This window comes from Coffea arabica, chromosome 1e, assembly GCF_036785885.1.
Source record: "Coffea arabica cultivar ET-39 chromosome 1e, Coffea Arabica ET-39 HiFi, whole genome shotgun sequence".
NCBI lineage: Eukaryota > Viridiplantae > Streptophyta > Magnoliopsida > Gentianales > Rubiaceae > Coffea > Coffea arabica.
In genome coordinates this window covers 55,406,374-55,428,323 of record NC_092311.1, presented here as the reverse complement: position 1 = coordinate 55,428,323, position 21,950 = coordinate 55,406,374, and the positions used below count along the sequence as shown (strand labels likewise).

Below are 21,950 nucleotides of genomic sequence, written 5' to 3'. Positions count from 1 at the left end.
ATACATACAAAACAAATAAAATGATAAAGTTTTAATCAGCTTGACTTGACGTGTCATATTGGATAAGAGTTAAAGTTTCAATTTAGAGAAAAGCGCCAATTTAGTCCTCAAATTATTTTACTAAGTCGATTTGGTCCCTTAATATTTTATTGCATGAATTAAGTTCCTTAACTAAAATTCTTGTGTCAATTGAGGATCTGTACGGTGCCGTCACCCAAAACACATGTTTCTGTAGGCAGATCAAACGATAAAATGATAAAGTTTTAATTAACTTGACGTGTCATATTGAAAAAGAGTTAAATTTTCAATTTAATCTGCTTCAGAAAAAAAAGTGTCAATTTAATCAACTTCTTGATTTTTTCTTACCTTACTACATAAAAATCATGAATCACAGTAGTGTCAATTAATTTTTTATAAGCAATGCCTTATCCGAGTAAAACTACAGCCGAACACGAGGAGAGAGGATGTGTGTGTTGGCATATTTGTGAAGGAAGGGAAGCATATCTGGAAACTGAAGAAGAAATACAGAAGCAAACACTACTTACAACTTGCTACAAAAACTAGTGTAGTAGCAGTATTGTAAATTTGCAGCAGCTGCAGAAGGGAAGAAGAAAGCCAAGTAAGATAACAGAGACTTGCCATCAACATCATCAATATCGGCGGCAGGAAGGGGGTTGGGGTGGCCTATGGCGCTGCTGCAGTTGGAGTCTCTTCCAACTTGTTCCCTCTCTTCCTACCTCCCAGCAACAGCCACCCCTTGCCTCTTCCCACCCCACCGTCCCCGACCACCACTGCTTCTCCACTCTTCAGCTCATTATTCTTCCTCTGACAAACTTCTAGTACAACTACCGCCACCACTGCAGCAGCAACCCTTCCTTGGCCCCCTTAGGAGTCGGAGGTTCCGCACCCTTGCTTCCTCCTCTTCCTCCTTGGGAAGTCTTTTTGGTGGCATTTTCAAGGGCACCGACGCCGGCCAGTCCACCCGCACCCAGTACGCCGATACCCTCGCCCTCATCAACCGCTTGGAGCCCCAAATCTCCTCCTTGTCCGATTCCCAGTTGCGGGAAAGGACTTTCCTCTTGCAACAACGGGCTCGTCTGCCGGATTCCTCCTTGGACTCCCTCTTACCCGTCAGTAGTCTCTCCGATACCTTCTCTGCTACCCCTTTTTTCTACACACTTCATAGCTACTTGTGCTTTATTCACATGTTTATTTTCCCTTCATCTTATTTAGTCAAATTTTAATCTATTTGGATGGCCATTTTTATGTTTGTTACAAACAAGTGTGTTGTCACCTGTGGAACCAACGCGGTGGCATTTGCCTTGCAGGAAGCATTTGCTGTCGTGAGGGAGGCCTCCAAAAGGGTTCTAGGACTTCGACCATTTGATGTCCAATTGATAGGTGAAATATGCTGTTTTCAGTTCTACAACTTTAAGCAAGAATAGACTTTTACTAGCTCTGACAAACTCAACAATATTATCCGGGTGTGTTCAATATGCTGTCTTCACTTCTACAACTGTAAACAAGACTAGACTTTTACTAGCTCTGACAAACTCACCAGTATTACCCGGGTGTGCTCAATATGCTGTCTTCAGTTCTACAACTTTAAACAAGACTACACTTTTACTAGCTCTGAAAAACTCACCAATATTACCCGGTTGTGTTCACTGGAGTCTTCGAATGTTGACCTAGGTGGTATGGTCCTTCACAAAGGAGAAATAGCTGAAATGAGGACAGGTGAAGGAAAGACACTCGTTGCTATATTGCCCGCATACTTGAATGCACTGACTGGGAAAGGAGTGCACGTTGTTACTGTGAATGATTATCTGGCCCGAAGAGATTGTGAGTGGGTTGGTCAAGTTCCTCGATTTCTAGGACTCAAGGTCGGCCTTATCCAGCGTATGTATTGCATTTTCCTCCTTTTCTAATTTAACATAGTCTTTTGACACTACTTAGTGACATTCAATCCTGTGGCTTCACTGACCATGTAGTTCACTGTACAATGGTGTTCCAAATTGCTAAAAAAGGCCCACCAAAAGTAATCGCATTCTACCAAATACACATAATTTGGGGTCAACTCTTGAAGCTATAGCTCCTAAAATCCTGCATCATCTGTGCTTCATCCTCTTGTTGGACTTCATTTCACGCTTTTCATTTATGGTACTCGGGCAATTTTTGAGCTCCTCCTTTGTTCTTTTGCCTCAATATACTCTTCTCTTCCATTCCTTTGTTGGACCTGTGAGTCAAATACATGCACTTCTATTCTGATCCTCAATTAGGGGTATGCTGGCTTGTCTGTGAAGTTTCAAAATATCTAAACAAGGGGTGTTTTATACATGCAGAGAACATGACAAGTGAACAAAGGAGGGAAAATTACTCATGTGATATCATATATGTCACAAATAGCGAGCTGGGTTTTGATTACTTGAGAGATAATCTTGCCACGGAAAGTAATTTTGCTTGATGTATTTGCTTTTGGTTAACTTTCAACAATTGTATTCTTTTTCTTCTATAATTTGACGCTCTGCTGGAGGTAACTTATTTTGTTCTGCAGAACGTCGATGAGCTTGTACTCAGAGGCTTCAGCTACTGTGTCATTGATGAGGTTGATTCTATCCTAATTGATGAAGCAAGGACTCCTCTCATCATATCAGGACCCGCTGAAAAACCAAGTGATCGGTATTATAAAGCTGCAAAGATAGCTGCTGCTTTTGAGAGAGATATACATTACACTGTAAGATCATAATCATAATGCTCCCAGAAAAGAACAGAAAAGAGAAGTCTTTAGGGTTTAAGTCGAGTCCATACAGACGAGATTACTTCTAGTTAACAAGTTACTTTCTTTCCTGAGAGAGACTACTTTTTAAAGCATATGGTGGATCTTTGGGTCTTATTTGGGGATCCTTATGGAGAAAAGTGCTTATGCCTATTCTCTTTCTCTCTTCATCAACTTTGTACTATAACACGTAAAGATTCTGGGTTCAATTCTCAAACCTGCCCTGTAAAGGTTTGTCTGTCGAGGATCCTTGTCAAAGGAATTCAAGACACGTGTGAACTGTGAGAGGGTGTCTTAGAATGTTTAAATATTCTGATACAATTTTCTCCCTTGTAGCCTAAGCTTATATATTAGGGGTAATTCAGTAGTGATAATCCTTCCCTGCTTGGGGAAAAACTTTATCCAATGTTTTCTACGGTACCCAAAGTGTACTGCTTACATTAAGAGTGTCTTTCAAGTAAATCCCTTTGTTCCCGGTTTCACAACTGGGGAATAAAGACTTTAACTCTTGGTCTTGGGAGAGATCTACATTGCCTTGTAATGACAACAGTTGTTTTATAAGTGGTGGAATTCATAAAGTTCTCTTTTGCAGCAACTATCGGGATATTGATTCTGTTTGTAGGCACTGGAATATGTATGTGTATGACTAACATCATTGGTGTTGCAGGTTGACGAGAAACAGAAAACTATTCTACTTACTGAACAGGGTTATGCAGATGCAGAGGAAATTCTGGATGTGAAGGATTTGTATGATCCCCGAGAACAGTGGGCATCATACATTCTGAATGCTATAAAAGCCAAAGAACTTTTTCTTAGAGATGTCAATTATATCATCCGCAGCAAAGAGGTTCTCATAGTTGATGAGTTTACAGGTCGAGTCATGCAGGTAATTCTTTACTGATATTCCTGTTCTCAGTTCCATAAAAATAATTGAAATGAATTAGAAGACTTCAACAGGACATGGCTTGTCTAAGAGCTGCTTAATGCACATACTCCTATCTATGATAAAACTTCTCTGGAAGCTATCCTTCTATCTGTATCTCTTTCTTCCTTGTTATCTTTCAGGAGCATGTGTTTGTCTTAATTCACTCTCATGTATAATCTACATCTCCAGAACTTTGTCTTACATGTGAAGAGAAAAGCTAAATTGGTTGATCAATGAGAAGACACATGAGAACACACCAGAATTGATCTTAAACAATTTCAAATATACCAGTGTTGTTTTCATCTGGTTATCATGTTGTGAAGTATGGTACGTTTTGATATTTTTGGTTTTCTTTCTTATTCCACCTCTCTTTCAACAATTTTTTGTTTTCGTTATTACCAGAGACTTTTTTTTTCTCTAATTCTTTTTTCTTTAATAGGATCTGCTAGAACTTATATCCTTTACTGACTTATTTTTTTGCCTTTAGCAGCTAAAAAGGACAAGTTTTTATCCAAATTAACTTTGTTTTCAAAAATTATTCCCACAGTAACTATTTCAAATTATATTCCCTTTCTAATACCTCTAATGCCATTTAGCCTTCCTATCTTGCACCATGAAAAAGAATCATTTGCAGAGCCTTCGTTTACTGCAGCTGTCAGCCATTTTTATCGGCTTAATCATCTTTCTTGTTACACGCTGCAATTATATCCCCCCCTAATGCAGCTTAAAAGTTTTTGTGTTTTCTTTTTTAATAGAAAAATGTTGATAGTACTCAATGATTATAAACCTATTGTTTTGAGACTTTGCGCATGGACTCTACTTCTATTGAGCAATCATTTAAATTGAGGATGCAAGCCTTGGACTTAACGAGATTTTACAATTTGCTTCACTATTATCAAGTCATCTTAAACTCTAAAATGCCTCAAACGAACTTAAAATAATGCCTTAAATGTCCCAAGGCTTCACATACTTGGATGCTTTCCCCAGCACAAGGCCAGTAATTCATGTCAATGTAACAGATTTTTATTTTATTGTATTTTAAGTTTTCAAGAATTAAATCAATCATCTAACAGGATTAATCAATGATCCATGTGAATTAGTATTCTTGTGAGACTATTTCCAAATAGATTTTCTAAGGTCAAAATTTTATTTGTGCCATTTCATCATACAAGTTGGGGATGAGGATTGTTTGCTATAATTTGAAAACTCACCAACTGCCACATGTGTGAGCGTGTATAGAATAAGAAACATGTTGTGTGCCTTTGATATTGTTTTTGTAATTCTACATTATTAGTTGCTTTTTTGACATCTGGTATGATTCTACATGAATTGTTGAATTTAGGAGCAATTATCATTTGGTACAGTTGTTACCCAAGGAAAAGAAGAGACGGGGTGGAGAAGAAAGGATTAGTGTGAACTAGGGAGGACAAGGAGGGTTTAGAGATTGGAGTCTATGTGGCATAATATGATTAGGTAGGGAATTAAATTTGGAAGATTGCTTCTAGGCTATTTTACAGAAACAACAATTTTCTGGCTAAAAGCTCCAAAAAGAACAGGTAAATTCTTATTTTTAGTTTTTCAATCTTAACCTATACTGGAAAGCTGGACACTTGTCAAAGAGAAGAAACTGCATTATCAGTGCTCGACTTTTATTTCTAGTTCCTACTTACCCTCCATCATGGTTGGTATCTCTTTCTTGAATCTTCATTAGTCTTCCTCCCTTCCTCTCTTCTTAAAACTTCACCATTTCCATGGCATCTAGAAGCTTTAGTTGTCCTTCCTTTTCTTCTCCCTTTCTCACACCCACTTGCTTTTCTGTAAAGGGTTTTTGAGGAGACAATTTGGCACAGAGACTGGTATGGAGATTGGTTTCTTACTGTTGTGTTTGGTGTATTTTTATCTAACTTGGACACTGCAACACTCTACTTCTCTTTCTCTACCATATTTTTCTCTGTTTAGTTTCTAAAAATTATGGTGAAAAGTCTGGTGATGGACATCTCATGAGCCAACTTGGGTTGACTTGGACGATTCACTCCTAGTTGTTTACTCTATGTGTCATATCATCCTGAATTGTCCAAATCTAAGTGATTCTGCCTCATCCTATGGTTAAATAATATCATTTTTTGGTGGCTTTATTCATAATCTGCACGAGGTTAACAATGACAAACTTCTTTTTTTTTTTTTTTTCAATTTTTTTAGCTAGGGAGGGTTGGGATTTTAAGGAGAGGGAAATAGGGGGATTTTGAACCAGGACCTCTAATTCCTAGAGCCTCAACCTTAGCCACTAAACCAAGGCCTCCTCAGCGACAATGACAAACATTAATAGACTATGGGTTAGTGTCACATTTATTCTGTCTCAGAACTTTCAGGAGCTCATGTATATTTTATCATTGGAAAGATATTTCAAAAATTTCCACATAAGATATAATAAGTAGGACATTGGGTAATATGTGAAGCACAAGAAAGCACATGTTTTTAAGGCAAGTTAATTTAACAGTTGATCATTTGTTTCAGGGGAGGCGTTGGAGTGATGGCCTTCACCAGGCAGTTGAAGCGAAAGAAGGCTTACCTATTCAAAATGAAACTGTAACCCTGGCTTCAATTAGCTACCAGAACTTCTTTCTTCAGGTTGAGGCCCCTCCTTGAGCAATTGAGAATTTTGCTCAATCCATCTGATGTTTGTCACCTTGTTTACTCAAAAGATTATAATGTTGGTCCAAATTACCGTTATACAGTTCCCAAAACTCTGCGGCATGACTGGAACTGCTGCTACTGAGAGTACTGAATTTGAGAGCATATACAAGCTCAAGGTTACAATTGTACCAACAAACAAGCCAATGATAAGAAAGGTTCATGCTGAGCATATCACCTACTTGCCTTGTCAAATATGTTTCTTAAGCTTAACTTTTGGATGAGGGAGAAAAAGCTGCAGTGGATGATATGACATTAATTGCCTCTTATTTCAGGATGAATCAGATGTAGTGTTCAGGGCAGCTAATGGAAAATGGCGGGCAGTTGTTGTGGAGATATCCAGAATGAACAAAACAGGTCGCCCTGTTCTAGTTGGTACAACAAGTGTTGAGCAGAGTGATGCGCTGTCAGAACAGCTTCATGAAGTGGGGATCCCACATGAGGTAGGTCGCATGTGGACAATGAAGAATAATTCACAGCATGGTTCCATAAGTTAGAATCTTCTGTTAACACTGATCCTCTGACTATATGTTTCTTTTTTGGGATTATCTTGTCTAAGAACTTTTACTGATTTCTCAGGCCTTCTTTTTTCTGCCTAATATTGTTGCAATTTTTATTGTGCATGTAAGGTACTAAATGCAAAACCAGAAAATGTGGAGAGGGAAGCCGAAATTGTTGCACAAAGTGGTCGTCTAGGTGCAGTTACAATTGCAACTAATATGGCAGGTCGTGGAACAGATATTATCCTTGGCGGCAATGCAGAATTTATGGCAAGACTAAAGTTACGTGAGATATTAATGCCAAGGTATTTTATAGCTTCATGACAATTTATCTGTTTATATTTGATATTTACCACATTGTCTCGATGTGCTTGTCAATATCTTTTGCCTCTTCAAGCTGCCTGCACTTCCAAAGCCACATGACCAACCTACAGAAAATACAGAAAAGGAAACGCGACTCCTCCTTGTCTTTAATGTGCAGGTTTTAACTTGTTCAAAGCATTGTGATTTAATCTCTAACTTCAAAAGATTATGCAGCAGACAGAGTGTAATGTTAATGGTGACTACATTCTATCGCCTTCTAAACCAACCGAGTAAATTTTTTAGATTTTGTGTTTTAACTAACATGTTAGTGATGGTAGTCACCTTTGTGGATTTAATTGTATCAGAAATTTTTGAAAGAAACAGCATTTGAATCTTTAATCTTGTCTTGGCTCTTGCACGTGTTAGTGGACTGTCCTTCTTAGTTTGGGATAGGGCTGTAGGCCTGTAGCAACCTGAAAGGAGGAATTTGTTTTAGAAGCTGGGATCTCACTTTTTTCTTCACACAGTTAAAGATACAAAATTTCTTGTTCTTCAATCCTTCATATGATGCAGAGTTGTTAAACATGCTGAAGGAGTTTTTGTTTCTGTGAAGAAACCTCCTCCAAAGAAGACATGGAAGGTTGGTTTTGATTTTTGGAGTATTTAGTTTTATAAATGTCTGTTTGTGTTACCATTCTCATAATGATAATATCCAGGCATGATTTTTCTAGGTGAATGAAAATTTATTTCCATGCACACTGTCCAAAGAAAATACTGCATTGGCCGAGGAAGCTGTGCAGCTAGCTGTCAAAACTTGGGGTCAGAGATCGTTGAGTGAGCTTGAAGCAGAGGAAAGGCTCTCTTATTCTTGTGAAAAGGTGCAGATCTTAGACAGTGCTGGTTCATTCCAAGCAGTCATTGACATTTTCATTTGATATCACATGATAATGTTGATAGTAGGGATTGTGGATCGAGGATCTTGTTTTGTTTATGTCATTTAAGATAAGCCATAGTAAATATGGGATGCACATCCTTCTGAAATACATGTAGATGTACTGTAATTTATGCTTAGAGGACATGCTTACCATATACTACAGGAGTAATAATATAACGTTGAATTTGTAGGGCCCTGTTGAAGATGTGGTCATTGCAAAGCTGCGGAGTGCCTTTCTGGAAATTGTTAAGGAATATAAAGTTTACACTGAGGAAGAGAGGAAGAAGGTACCTGTATACTGCTAGTATTCCTATTAATGAATTTCTGCAATATGAAATTGCAGATCACAGAGAAAAGATCCTATTTTCATCAATGTACAAACCAAAATGAATTCCTCAATGTACATTTTCAGCCTTACACATCTATATGGTGAGAGCACATACCTAAATGTCATAGCGATGTCAGGGCCTTACATTTTTAGCCTTACATGTCTATATGATGTCTGCACATACCAAAATGTCATAGAGATGGAGGAGAAGAAAAAGCAAAGATGAATAATAGGTCAAAGGGAGGCTGAGAAGAATGACAAGAGTTACAATTTGGTCAATGTACAGCTGTATCCTTGTTTGGCTATAGACAGTACAAAATGCAGGATTGCACAGGACTGTAGAATTAAAACATTTTTATGTAGTGAGAATGGTTTGTACTTGTATTTTAAATTTCTAAACTTTCATAGGTAGGAACTGGAGTGGAACTTCAAGCTGTTTTTGTATGTCCGCCTTAGAAGAAATAAAAGTGTGCTGCATTTTCTTTGCTTGTATAGAATGATAGATAATTGACATACCGCATCATGATTAAACTTCCTTTGGCTTTATTATGTCAATATTATGCAGTATATTCTGGATGTAACATGTTTGCTGTCTGTGTTTGTCATCTTTTAAATTTTCTAGCTTTCCCTATTAAATTGTCATGGTGATGACAGGTGGTGTCAGCTGGTGGATTACATGTAGTGGGTACTGAACGTCATGAGTCACGCCGAATTGACAATCAGGTGATATGTCACAATATCCTTCCTTGGTGGTGTCTTCTATATTGAAAATCACTAATGAGCAGAACCTTCGGATGTTTCTTCCACATTCATATTTGGACAAGAAAGGAAACTTACACAAGTTTATCTTAATTTTTTTATTTCCTTTCCTATATTTCATTGAGTAAATGTTGTGTAAATTGTGCTTGAACTCATCATGTACTTCATACTCCTGTTCCCAAAGTATAACTTTTCAATCATGTAAAAGCATCCTACAACTGAATTTTAATATGTGCAGCTGCGTGGTCGAACTGGCAGACAAGGAGATCCTGGTAGTTCCCGCTTCTTTCTTAGCCTTGAGGATAATATATTTCGCATCTTTGGTGGAGATAGAATCCAGGTCTAATGTGATCTATGGTTTTTTTTCTCGTTCTACCAGGAAAATGCATGTGAAGAAGTTTTAAATTCTTGATCATTGTGATTGCAGGGTCTGATGAGAGCTTTTAGAGTTGAGGACCTACCAATAGAATCCAAAATGCTGACAAAAGCTTTAGATGAAGCTCAGAGGAAAGTCGAGAACTACTTCTTTGACATTCGGAAACAATTATTTGAATATGATGAGGTTTTGAACAGCCAAAGGGATCGTGTCTACACAGAAAGAAGACGGGCCCTAGAATCTGAAGATCTCCAATCTCTTCTCGTTGAATATGCCGAACTGACCATGGATGACATCCTAGAGGTAAAATGTCTGTTAAGTATAGCTACTGCTACACTTAATTTCCTCTGTAACGTTTAACCTCTGACACATTGTTGATTAGGCAAACATTGGTTCTGATGCTCCAAAGGAAAGCTGGGATCTTGAAAAGCTCGTTGCAAAACTTCAACAGTATGGAATATTTACTTTTACCTCTTTCAGTAAGTTGTAATTTGTGTTCTTCAATGTGTAGCCACACCTCCAGGACAGGGCGGACGAAGAATCCTTTACTGTTCCTCGATTTGTTGAATTTCCAGTCATATTCTCAGGAAAAGGAGGAAAAAGAATCCTTTTTTTATTCTTCCAAACTTTAGCCTTCTGGTTGTGTTAGGAAGACAGAGTCCAAACATTGCCTGTTGATTTACTTGGCCAGTATATCACTTCAATTTCTCAATGACATATTACATGTCCTCGTTCTTGTTCCTTTGAACTTGCCTGTCATTTGATTTGGAACATGGTCTCATTTTGTTACTTATGAAATATGTAGGTACTGCTATCTTTTGAATGACTTGACTTCTGATTCATTGGCAACCAAATGCACAAATTATGAGGAATTGCGGGACTACCTTCGCCTTCGGGGGACTGAAGCTTATTTGCAAAAAAGGGTCAGTGTTTTTTGTACCTTTGGAGGTTTTATTAATCATATTTCGTGCTAGTATGGCTATCTACACAATTCGAGATACTATGTTATTCTTTAACCATGTCTTCTGATATTACTTTGGCGGGTATGTTGTGTCAAATTACGTCAAAGCTTGAGTCTCTGTTCTTGAATTTATGCACAGATACTGAGGATACCTTTATCAGGATGTTGTCGCCTTTTCCCATCTCATTCAGGGGTTGCATGATCATCCTGTTATATTTTGATTTTGTAGGCTATGGTGGAGGAACAAGCTCCAGGCCTGATGAAGGAAGCAGAAAAATTCCTGGTCTTGAGTAATATTGATCGGCTGTGGAAAGAACACTTGCAAGCACTCAAGTTTGTTCAGCAGGCTGTAGGTTTACGTGGATATGCACAACGGGATCCACTGATCGAGTATAAGCTTGAAGGATATAACCTCTTCATTGAGATGATGGCACAGATAAGAAGAAATGTTATATATTCCATATACCAGGTTTGTAACTGGCAAGCAGAAAGTTTTGACGTTGTCAGATATTTTGTTGATAAGAAATAGCTTCGGCAGCGTGGTGTTGGGAAACCCTCCTGCCACCAACTCTCTCTTTCCTTTTGAGTGATCACTGCTTAAAAGTGTGTTTGCTCAAACACCTTTTTTCTGTTACAGTTTCGGCCAGTGTTGGTGAAGGAGCAAGATCAGGGAGAACAGACAAGGGCAGACAAGCTCGATTCAAATGGAAAGGTAACTGATAATAGCATGCCCAAAGCAGCTGGTGCTGCTAAGCCCTCGCTATAGCATGTCAGGCTCTGGTGAAGACCGATCGAGGAAACTTGAAAAGGATCGGACAGCATATCGATGTACAGAAGTGTGGTTATTCTTACGACACGACCTATTGTAAATGCAGAAAACACGGAAAGAGGCATCAGATTTTAATTAGTAGACTCAGCGTTATGTTCCAAGAGATTGAAAATTTGAAAAACCGGAGGATCAAAAGTGGCATCATGATTTCTCTTCTTGATATATGCCATTTCTCGGCATTCAAAGTTCTATTTGGAGCTCCAAATAGTCAGGAAAGACTATTTGCAATAACAAATCAAGACCCCGGGACCTGTTGTCGAGTACCAATTATATTTTGGTTTTTCTTGCCCCTTCTCTTCGATGTTTTGAGTTCTTAAACGATACATGTTCTCAACAAAAAAAAACCCATGCATCTAATTGACATATGCTTTTAAATAAACTTTGGGTTAGTGAGTGTAAAAGTTACAGCACGAAGCAACAAATCAATCTCAAAGGCTGAGAATTTGAAAACAATTTCGGATTTCTGTTGTTCATCCTACTTTGGGGATATTCTGTTCCCGTCTTTTCTCAAAATTGAGCTCAAAACCTGCCTCGAAATGTAAGTCTCAAGTTCGCTAGAGACCTGTGTGAGCTGTAAATCGAAATTGCTCCTGTATCTCTGCTTTGGTGACCCCATTATGGCAGCAGGTATTGTCGGAGAACAGGAAATTCGTCGTCTTGGACTTGAAAACTTCCCTGGCGATCCTGGAATTGTCTCCTTTAAAATGAGAGGAGTCAAAGCCGTTCCCATATTGCTTCCTATACTTTTCTCAGGTTTGATGGACGGTCCACTTTTTGTTTCTAATGGTAAAGGTTTCAAAGGATCATGCTGTGTCATGGTTTTCTGCTTCATAAGCCTTTCTTTTGCTCTATTGGCTGCTAATATAGCTTTCTCCTGACTCATCGTTATTAGTTTCCATGGATTGATGCTGGCACGAAAGCCTTGCTTTTTGTTCGTTGTCGATGCTCCTGCTTGTCTGTCAATTGTTATGGTTAACTTCTCTGGGTTCTGCAGTGCACAATGTGCAAATTTTTCTTGTAAAACAATATTACATAGCAGAGTTTGTAAGAAGAACTTGATGACTTGCTGCTATCCATGGCATTACCTGATTAATTCCTCCTTCACTGCATGTGACTCTTGACATAAATGATGGCTTTTCCGGGGAACTGGAATCAGTACTTTCATCTGAAGAAAAATCTGAATCTTCTGCTGATTCTACTTCCATAAACTGGTTCTCCTCTTTCATTGCCAAGATATAATCATAGGTTCTCATTCCCTGCCAAAAAGAACAAAGTACTATTTCATATTTCAGCAAGAACAAGATCAGCAATATCAGTCAATGGCTCCATTGATACGACTGAGAGAATCTTTCAGTCATCTGTGTAATTGCAGTTGTAGTCTTTTTAATATCAGCACAAAACCTACAGTGAATAGGTTTATAGCTAGCATCTAGAATTAGTAGAGACCAAAAAACCAAATGATATTTCGTTTGACCATATTTGTATGTCTGTTTGGTCAGCTGTAAGATCCTAAAACCTTTGCCCATTATGTGATTCACACCTATCCATCTGGGGGTTACCTGGACTTGGTTAATGAACATGAAAAATGGATCCAGGATGGTCATAGTATATCAATACCTTTCGGATAAGAAGCATGTGAAAGAAGAAGAGCTGTCCCAGTGCTATTGAACTATATGCGGTCATCATAACCAACAAAACCTGTGAAAGAAATAATGCTGGTAAGTTCAACAAAAATGGAGGCATAAATGCACTGAATCATAGTTGCTAAACTGTTGGAAATGCTGAATGATAAAGCTAATTATTACTGATATAACTGCAAGAACTCCTCGGGGAAACTTCAAGTAGTGTCTTCTATTCAGTTCTAGCTCTATCCCTTTTTGATCCGCGAAACACCTAATAAATATAGCAATAGCTGTGCCTCCTTCAACAATAAGCTGCAAGTGGCAAGCATTGATTTAACCGTCAAAGCCAAGCTTTTGACAAAACAAAAGAAAAGAGAGACTTTTTGTGGAATGCTGATGTCAGTATGATTTTGGCTTAGTAAGCCTTACTAGAAGGGACTTGGAAAGAAGATGAATGCTTGACGCTTACCATTATTAAAACAAATACCATCAAGAGAATGAATGTTGTGTAGTTCTTCTTCCCAACACAATTGTTTAACCACTGGTAAGAAAATCAAACACAAAAGAATATTGTGGGAGAAAATAACGTGTCACGCAGCAGCAGTTTTAAGCATGCATGTTAGAAAGAATGATCAAACAGGTCCGGAGTTGATTTACCCTGCAGTGGTGATCAAAACCTTCAACGCATCGGTTGCAGGTCCTGCAGTGTTTGCTGTGCTTTTGAACCTGCAGTTGCAGTTGCAGGGGTAGTGACAAATCATCATCACAATAAAAAAGCACAGATCACATATATTTTATCAATTGGATAGCAACAGGACTGATAACTGAAGTCAGTAAGGCAATAGCCAGGCGGCAGAACTCAGTTATGAAGAAGTCCAATCGAAGTTTGCAATTCACCCAAGACAAGGAAGAGGAGGAGGAAACGGACCTCAAAATCACATAGAGCGCAAAAAGAGAGGTCGAGCTCCTTGGGATGGGGAGCCACAGACGCAGAATCATCATCCCTGAGGACGAGGAGGTGAAAGGGCAGAAGAGGCTGAGGCTGCACGGATGGCTGTTGATGATCCAGAAGGAGGTACTTCCTCCTGATGAAAGTCCTGAGGATCTTGCGTTCCACTCTCCTGAAAACCCTGGCAAGAAGATGTCCCAACGCGAAGAAGCCAAATTTTAGATTGGACGAAATGCTTCTTGCCTTGACAGTAGTTTTCTTCCTGCGTCGAAATCTGTACCGGGTCTTGTCAGTGGGATCGATGGCCGTGCACCTAATGAAAAGGAAGGAAGCAGAAAGTGCCTGCAAAGGACGACACGAAATGATCCTTCATTGGGAAAAAGGGATTGGTCAACACTCCAGTGGTGGCGACTATGGTGAGAAGGTGTTTGGGGGGGGGGGGGGGTGGGTGGAATTACTTATTTTTACCGCAAAAGAAAAGACGGTGGTGACGGTGATTTCGGCTATGGCGTTCCCGAGGAACAGGCCCAGGAAACAGTAGAAGGCGGCAGCCAGCAAACTGAAAACTGACATTCCCACAATCTGCAATAATAATAAGGTGAAATTGATTATATATGCGCCCTCTTTCATGGACATTATTGCATTCGGACTAAAGGAGCAAATTGTTGTTGAGGTGTTTGGTTACATTCTGGAGAAATTGATAAAGGACAACGACTGTAACGGAAAAGCAGAGCAAGAGTAGCTTTACCTGTAAAGGGTGAAGAGGACGCTGCCAGCCATGGCGTCTCATGGTTTTTGGACTGAAAAACAGCAAGAAGAAGAAGAAGAGCAGATGATGAAGTGAAGGTAGTATGAATGATGATGGCTCTTCCTTTCTTGCGAGATCCCCAAACTACTACTACTACTACTGCTACTTCTTCAAGTTCAACAGGAGGAGGGAAAAAGGCCAGTCGTTGGCGGTGATCCCAAACCCAAAGGGAATTAATTAGGTCAAGAAGGCTAATTAGCTGCGCAGGTCAGGTGGAGGAGGAGGAGGAGGAAACACTCCCGCTTTTGCTCTCTCTCTCTCTCTCTCTCTAGTCAAGCGTCATATGCAGTACAGTAGAATATCAAATGTAACGGTCGACAGCTCTCCCACTCCTTCCTCTTTTTTCTTTTTTTTTTCTTTTGAATTTTGAATCAATCTCAAACTTTTATAGTAGTATTGTTATTAACCCAGCACTAGCAGCCAGCGATACCTTTCTCGGACGACGCGTGATCCTCCCCGACAATACAATGAATACATTTGACATTGAGATACGTCCAGCTCTCGCATTCTGCTGCTCCCCCTCCCTCACCCATGCCATTTAACATCAGCGCGTAACTCGAAGACACTTTTCAGCAATGTTTTTAAACTCGGACCGGTCAGTGAACCGGAGAGGTGGCCGGTTCGCGGTTCGACCGATCCGACCGGCCGGTTCATAGGTTCACTGTTTTTTTTTTTTTTTTTTTTTAAAGTGTTAAGTACTAAGCAGGTTTCATTCTACACTTGAACTTTACCAACATAACTTAATTTAAGTTATGATAATAATAAATTTTCTAAAAGTTATACACAAAACATGGAATGATAAATATAATTAAAATATCATAATTCACCACAAGTTTTCATAAATTCATTATAAACATAAATAGATACAATCCAAATGTGCACCAATTATCACAAATAAAAACACAAAAAATAAATAAATTAAATATTGAAATTCTTTTACAACCCTTAAAAAAATCCATAAAAGAGTTCAAGTTAAGACAAACTATTTGAATAGCAAACTTTTATCAGTGGCATGATAAGCAACCACACCACCTTCACAATTTCATCAACTTAAGCTGAAAAAGTTAAAATTTTATTATAAAAATATAAATCTAATTGCTCAAACTAAAAAAAACTAAAAATTTTTGAAAAACAAATATACAGTTAAACACATAAAAAATTAATTGCTACTAAACATTACTAATTAACATGTTATATTAAATTCAATGATCCTATACCATTAATTATTTTAAATTCAATTATCAATAGCTTCGATTATGTGCCAACTACCATATTTTTGACCAACCCAATGTTATTATTTGTAATTCCTACCCAATTCCTACACGGATGTGCACTACTTTTGCAAAAATTTCATTCTTAATTAATCGAATAAAAATAAAACAAAAATGAGGGAAACATATGAAAATTGAGGGGAAAAAGAAGAAAATGCAAAAAATCAACTAAAGATAATAATATAGAAAAAAACCTTGAAAAGAAAAAAATTAAACTTACTAAAATGTTGGAAAACAAGAAAAGTTGAAATTTTCAACTTGTTTACAATCTGCTAAAGATAATAACCTGATAATAATGGTGAAGACTTGAGAAAATCTTGTTGTGGATATTTGGGTTAAAAATGGTTAAGAAGAAAAAATTGAAAAAAAAAAAATAAGAGAAGAACTTGATGTTTTAATATATTTTTTAGTCAAGTAGAATTCTCAACAAACTTAAGTACAGTCTAGCAGTAAGATTGTCATATTTAATCTTGGAGACCCAGGTTCGAATCTTAGCTACACCATTCTTGATATTTTGTTGAAGAATTTAAAAAACCGCCGGTTCACGGTTTTTAACGGTTCGCACGGGTTTCAACGGTTCTCCATGAACTTTCGGCCGGTCCGGTCCGGTTCTGAAAACATTGCTTTTCAGTAGCCGATGAACGAATCTACAGACTACCGCCGAGAATTTCAATAGGTATTGTGGTTCAACTTTTAAAAATAGTTTTGAAGCTTCTGTCAAGGCGTTTTGGTGCTTTTATTGAAATATCCACGTAAGTAAAATGGTACCACCAAAACTTGCGACTGCATATGTTTCTGGAAAATTGTGTGTTTAACCGTTAGGAACTGCTCAAACATGTCTCAAGTACTTGTTTGTGCTTTCTCACTTCAGCTCGACTTGTTTCTCACTGCTGACGCTGTTTAAAGCTCTTAGCTCCTAATCGAACGAGAGATCAAACCTACACCTCTTAGCTCAATAGAGGCCCGAGTTAGAAACTCCGAGAATCTAAATTGCCTGCTTAGATTCTTAAGCTTTCCGATGATTAGCCTCATTAATCTCTGCTGCTTCGAATGAAAGCTGAAACAGCTCACACGCAAAAAGTCTTGGATTCTGCAGACAAAGAACAAATTGGTATGTTCGTCTGGGGCAGCAAGATGGCAAAAACCTAACAAACCATCGCCACTGCCCGCCCCAAACCTAAACAATACTGCAAACACAATTCCGCTGAAACCTCCAGAACATCATTGGAGGAAGAAGATTAGCAAAATTATTCATAAAATGGCCATTTTATCAAATCCAAAAAAATGAAAAATACAATAAGTTTTCTTCTTCTGGTAAGACTATTTACTTGCACACATATTGAGCCAAAAAGTCTTTTACCTCAGCTGCAACTTCATAAGCACCCTCCACACATCTCCCCAAAGCTACCCCAGAAACATAGTTACCCCCAAGAAACAGTCCTTTTAATCCACAGTTAGCGAGACCATTTTTTGCAGCATTTAACGTATCCAAATGACCAACCAAAAACTGTGGAATTGCCTGTGACCATAATCGGACCCCCAGAACAAGAGGTTCGCGAGCATTAGAATTTATGAGCATCTTCCTCACGTCACGATCGACTGCTTCAACAAGTTGGCTCTCAGTCTGGGCGGACAAAATGAGGCATCAGAGAGTATAAAAACGAGATGTGAGAGGCTTAAAGCATGATAGGCCCAGAGGTCCAAATAAATGTCTAGCAGCCTTTCTCCAAACGGTAGATTAAAATGTTCAAACACAGAGATCTCACGAGAAAGAATTTTGTGAGTAAATAAAATGGATGTCAAGAAAAAGTTCTGTTATATATGAATCTTAATCTCTCCTTAACTAGCTACAGAATGGGTCCGAGTACATGGTAAAGTCTCCCTACCTTCAATGAAATTCCAGGATTTGTTGCTCCTCCAATGTAGTTCAGGAGAAGGACCCGCCCAGGCGGTGCACGGTTAGGGAAAAGCGATGAACTGTATATGGTACCTGAGTGACCAAATTAAACAAGATAACAAGTTTGATTGAAATTCAAGAAAACCTTCACCATGACTACTTTTCTGCACATTAAGTCCTCTATGTAGATTGTAAACTTTCACTTTTGCTAAGAGAAAAGAAGAAAGTCGATTAAAATGGCAGTTTACCCAAAGTTTCAACTCCTTGGGTGCGTGGATGCAACTGTCCAAAACCCTTCAGTTCACCATCAATCAAACAATTCCCACGAACTGCCTCCTGAGGATACGAAATGGTGACCGCAGCAACAGGAGGGTAGTAGAATTTTGAAAGTGCATCAGCTGCAGCTGCCTGCAAACAAGCATATAAGAGAATCAACAAGGATTTGATTACAGACCGCAGTCTAAAACTACAACTTCAAAACATAAGCCTCAAACATAAATAAGTGCACATAAGTAGATGGATACAATGTCGAAGAATGGTCTTCACAACACACAACAGAAACCTCCTTTATCTTCAACAACTACAGAACACGTTCAAAAATCAACTATACTACCATTCTCCACGTCTGACCCAGAAATGCTATCTGACTCTGGAGAACATACTTGGCCTCAAGAATCTTATTCCCTACCTTTTCCTTGAGAAAATCAAGTATACTACATTTTGTCTGATGCAGCAAGGACGTTAAATGTCCACAACATCAAAGCAACAATGACTATAATGCTACCTTGCACGGGTTATGCGATAATACAAGACAGTTTAAGATCTAGCTAGAATATTCTCTAACCGAACTAACTGTCTTATTACTGATATCATCTTTTGGCGTTAAATTTAAGCCAAATATTCAACAAACAAGGCATGAAACAGCAGAAACTTACTGAAAGAGGACGCAATAAACTGCTTGCCACATAGGAAGGAACAGTCATCACCACACTTCTGGTCTGCACAGAAATAACTCCCGCCGGTGTCTCATATATTAAGGTATACCCATCGTCTTCTGACTTGGCAATACTTGAGAGCTTCCATGACAATTTAACTTTGCTTCCCAACCTAAAAGAAGAACAAGGGCAGAGTAGTAATGCAAACCAAGAAGATGATGCACTGATAAATTACTTTAAGGTATCATCAATTCATCATAAGCACTGATAAATTACTTTAAGTCTGTAAAGACTACCTTGACCATAGATACAAAAGAAGGAAACAAGAAGTTAAAAGGCATCTCAAGCCATATGAAATACTCATAAATCATCATAATGTTGCAAAGACTACCTTGAAGAGATCGCATCAGGTAACATGGCCAGTCCCTTCTTAAATGATCCGACTGTTTGACCTTTTGGCTTTGGCAAACGCCTGAGAAGTGCCAAGAGTTAGTGAACTGTACGAGTATGGATTAAAACAGTGAAAAGAACAACAAAAAAGGACGAAAGATGAAATAAATTGTTACGGATCTCGAGGAACTTTGGCGCTACTAGATCTATCTTTTAGTGCTTTAATGGTTCCACCAATGATGCTGCCGCCATTTTGCTCCAACTTCCAAACTTTTCCAAAGGCAGCTTTCATACTCAACTTTGATGGATCACCAGCATAAACACCTGTGTAAGGCCCCGGTTGGGGTTGGAATGCTTTTGTTAAAAAAAGCATTTTGGAGGATAAAAGCATTTTTACGTGTTTGATGAGCATCATTCCTTGAATTCAGGAGTAAAGTTTTTAGCCATTAAAGCACTTTTGGCATAAGCAACAATTAGTGCTTTTAGAGCAACTTAAAACAGCTGAGACAGCACCCTACATATACTGTACTCACAAAAACATCCATAACTGATGTACATGTTTAGGAATGAAGTAAAGGAACTTGGGCATAGATGTACTTGGCTAATAAGAGAAAGCCGCCACAAACTAAAGCAACAGAGAATCACAGGAGAATGTTCAAATTCATGGTTTTGTCAGCAGAGCAGAAATTTATGTAGCAGGCACAGCAACAGAAAAAGTAAGGCTGATATAATAACTTGACAGATACTTTTTGAGAGTTAGGGGAAGTTAAGTACTAGAAGATACCAGAGCAGAAAGGCTCAATCAAGCGTTCAAAGACCTCGTTGCCAAGATTACGACGCACAAACTGTTCAACCGACTCCTCATGAGCCTGTCACCTTCGTCAAAGTATATGATATGAGCAGAGTAACCACAAAGTTGGGAACACTATCACTGTGATTTAATTTTTCTTACACTTAACCCCTCCATTAGGCAACTAGGGTGAAGAATTTAGAAGCAAATACACACGTTATGGAGACGTGTAACAATTAATTGAGCCATAGCCAGAACAAATTGTACGAATAATATGTGGTTATTCCAGCATTGGCATCGCTTAACTGTTTGTGCTTCTTTTAACAAAACAAAGGGTTCTTTTTTTTTATTTTAAAAAAAAAACAATTTACCTCAGTAGCGCATTTTTTTTCCCCTTCGGCCATGCATGACAATGTACTAGTAGTACCAAATTTCCAATAAGAAATGCATGACAACTAGGCAAGATCACAAGACTATCATTTTCTTTGGCAAAAGAACAGAGACTAAAGAGGACGCACTGGAGGTGAAGGACGAAAACCTAAGGCACCAAAAGCGGCCCTGAGTTTGGCGGGGAACGACATCAAGTCGAAGAAAGGAAGGTCGGTGGGGCTTGAGGGGACAGCTCTGAGCTTGCCCTCCCAGAAAACGAAACGAGGGGCTTTGGGATCTCCCAGTACCAAATCATCCTTGAGGCCGCTATCCACGACCAGGGTCAGCATTGGGTCGGAGGGCTGGAAACTGTTGGGACCCTCTTCCCATAGATATCCGTCCCTCTCCACCGTGGTAATGTTGCCGCCCACTCGTTCTCTGGCCTCCGTCACGAGCACATTGTTACCAGACAGGGCCTGGGCGATGGTGAGGCCGGTTATACCGGCTCCAACGATGACACAGTCCAAGCGGGATGTGGAGCTGCCGTCGATGGGAGCGTTGGAATACGGGGTGACTGTGGTGGAGTAGGAACATCGGAAGCTCCTCCAACTGAGTGTATGACGCCTGGAGGAGGCCAACTTTGGGGGGTTTGTGTTGATAGTGTGGTGGCAATGGCAACAATAGTAGCCCAAGGAAGTGATGGTTATTGCCATTTCAATATCAATTTCAAACCCCAAAACCCGAAATCCCAATCCTAGAATTGGGATTAGATTCCCGCGTTCAAAGAAATTTAGAAAAACAAAAAAAAAAAAAAATAGAGGAAGAGATAGAGAGAAGACAAAACGCTCCTCAAGGAGAGGAGATCTTCAACTTGTCCTTCCCGGAAGGAGTACACTCCGTCGGTTTCGGCTATCTCCCTTATCCTCTTCGCTGCTCCCGTTTGTGTGTTAATCTTACCCAGCTTGGGAGTTACGGCACGGTAGATTGAAGAAAAGAAAAGAATAAAAGTTTGGGTTTGGCTTGTTTGAATAGTGTTTTATTTGCCAATTTTTATTTGATCGCAACGTTGACATATTTTTTTAACCATCTTCTTATTTTCACGTTTATCACATTAAGCAAGTACTAAAGTTTTTTTTTTTTACAAAATTATCCCAATAATATATTATCCAAACATATTCAAATTTTTTGAGTGTGTGTTTTTTAAGTTATTTTTTGAGTTTCTTATTATAGACACCTCACGTACGTTTTCTAAAACTGTTTTATGATGCTATCTTCTTCGCATGTATCACATAAATACTATGTTAATCATTTCAAATGATAATTTATCCGTTTGAATTTTCTATTTTTCCAAAAAACAAGTATTTCAAATATAATGCTAAAGTAGTACACAAATAAAAATAACTCAAAAAAATCTCATTCATACAATATATTAAATATTTTAAAAAATATTTATAGTAAAAAATTTGTATATATACTGCTACAGTAAATTTTTTAAAAAACACAAAAAAAAAATGGTTAACCCAAACAAAGCGATAAT

At 38.6% G+C, this 21,950-nt stretch overlaps 3 protein-coding genes across 7 annotated transcripts; 1 reads left to right on the top strand and 2 right to left on the bottom strand.

The window, feature by feature from the left end:
* The first annotated feature begins 438 nt into the window (after nt 1-438).
* On the top strand, nt 439-11,649 carry LOC113696509 (protein translocase subunit SecA, chloroplastic-like). Of its 3 annotated transcripts, none has more exons than XM_072066030.1 (20): nt 441-1,130; nt 1,284-1,401; nt 1,693-1,899; nt 2,343-2,446; nt 2,555-2,734; nt 3,444-3,662; nt 6,216-6,329; nt 6,437-6,550; nt 6,668-6,835; nt 7,022-7,197; nt 7,769-7,835; nt 7,927-8,073; nt 8,321-8,416; nt 9,112-9,180; nt 9,455-9,556; nt 9,644-9,895; nt 9,975-10,042; nt 10,398-10,515; nt 10,783-11,022; nt 11,191-11,649. In XM_072066030.1, the coding sequence occupies exons 1-20, from the start codon at nt 687-689 to the stop codon at nt 11,317-11,319; spliced, it is 3,132 nt and encodes a 1,043-aa protein (XP_071922131.1). In that variant the 5' UTR covers nt 441-686; the 3' UTR covers nt 11,320-11,649. The 3 variants fall into 3 exon arrangements, with proteins under 3 accessions (XP_071922134.1, XP_071922131.1, XP_071922136.1); XM_072066035.1 differs by having other exon boundaries at nt 442-1,130; nt 1,329-1,401; XM_072066033.1 differs by lacking the exons at nt 10,783-11,022; nt 11,191-11,649 and having other exon boundaries at nt 439-1,130; nt 9,975-10,071; nt 10,398-10,454.
* An 81-nt stretch (nt 11,650-11,730) lies between these two features.
* Nucleotides 11,731-15,254, bottom strand: LOC113719033 (protein S-acyltransferase 18-like). 3 transcript variants are annotated; one of them, XM_027244023.2, is made up of 9 exons: nt 14,702-15,254; nt 14,422-14,535; nt 13,933-14,295; nt 13,662-13,730; nt 13,474-13,545; nt 13,188-13,316; nt 13,000-13,080; nt 12,468-12,638; nt 11,731-12,370 (listed from the first exon to the last, which is right to left on the bottom strand). In XM_027244023.2, exons 1-9 carry the CDS (start codon nt 14,741-14,743, stop codon nt 11,858-11,860), a joined length of 1,554 nt encoding a protein of 517 aa, XP_027099824.2. In that variant the 5' UTR covers nt 14,744-15,254; the 3' UTR covers nt 11,731-11,857. The 3 variants fall into 3 exon arrangements, with proteins under 3 accessions (XP_027099824.2, XP_071922145.1, XP_071922148.1); XM_072066044.1 differs by having other exon boundaries at nt 13,197-13,316; XM_072066047.1 differs by lacking the exon at nt 13,474-13,545.
* A 1,977-nt stretch (nt 15,255-17,231) lies between these two features.
* Nucleotides 17,232-21,267, bottom strand: LOC113719027 (protoporphyrinogen oxidase, chloroplastic-like). The gene is made up of 8 exons (XM_027244008.2): nt 20,563-21,267; nt 20,039-20,123; nt 19,431-19,578; nt 19,256-19,336; nt 18,865-19,036; nt 18,178-18,337; nt 17,919-18,022; nt 17,232-17,656 (listed from the first exon to the last, which is right to left on the bottom strand). The coding sequence occupies exons 1-8, from the start codon at nt 21,124-21,126 to the stop codon at nt 17,357-17,359; spliced, it is 1,614 nt and encodes a 537-aa protein (XP_027099809.2). The 5' UTR covers nt 21,127-21,267; the 3' UTR covers nt 17,232-17,356.
* Between the last annotated feature and the right edge of the window lie 683 nt (nt 21,268-21,950).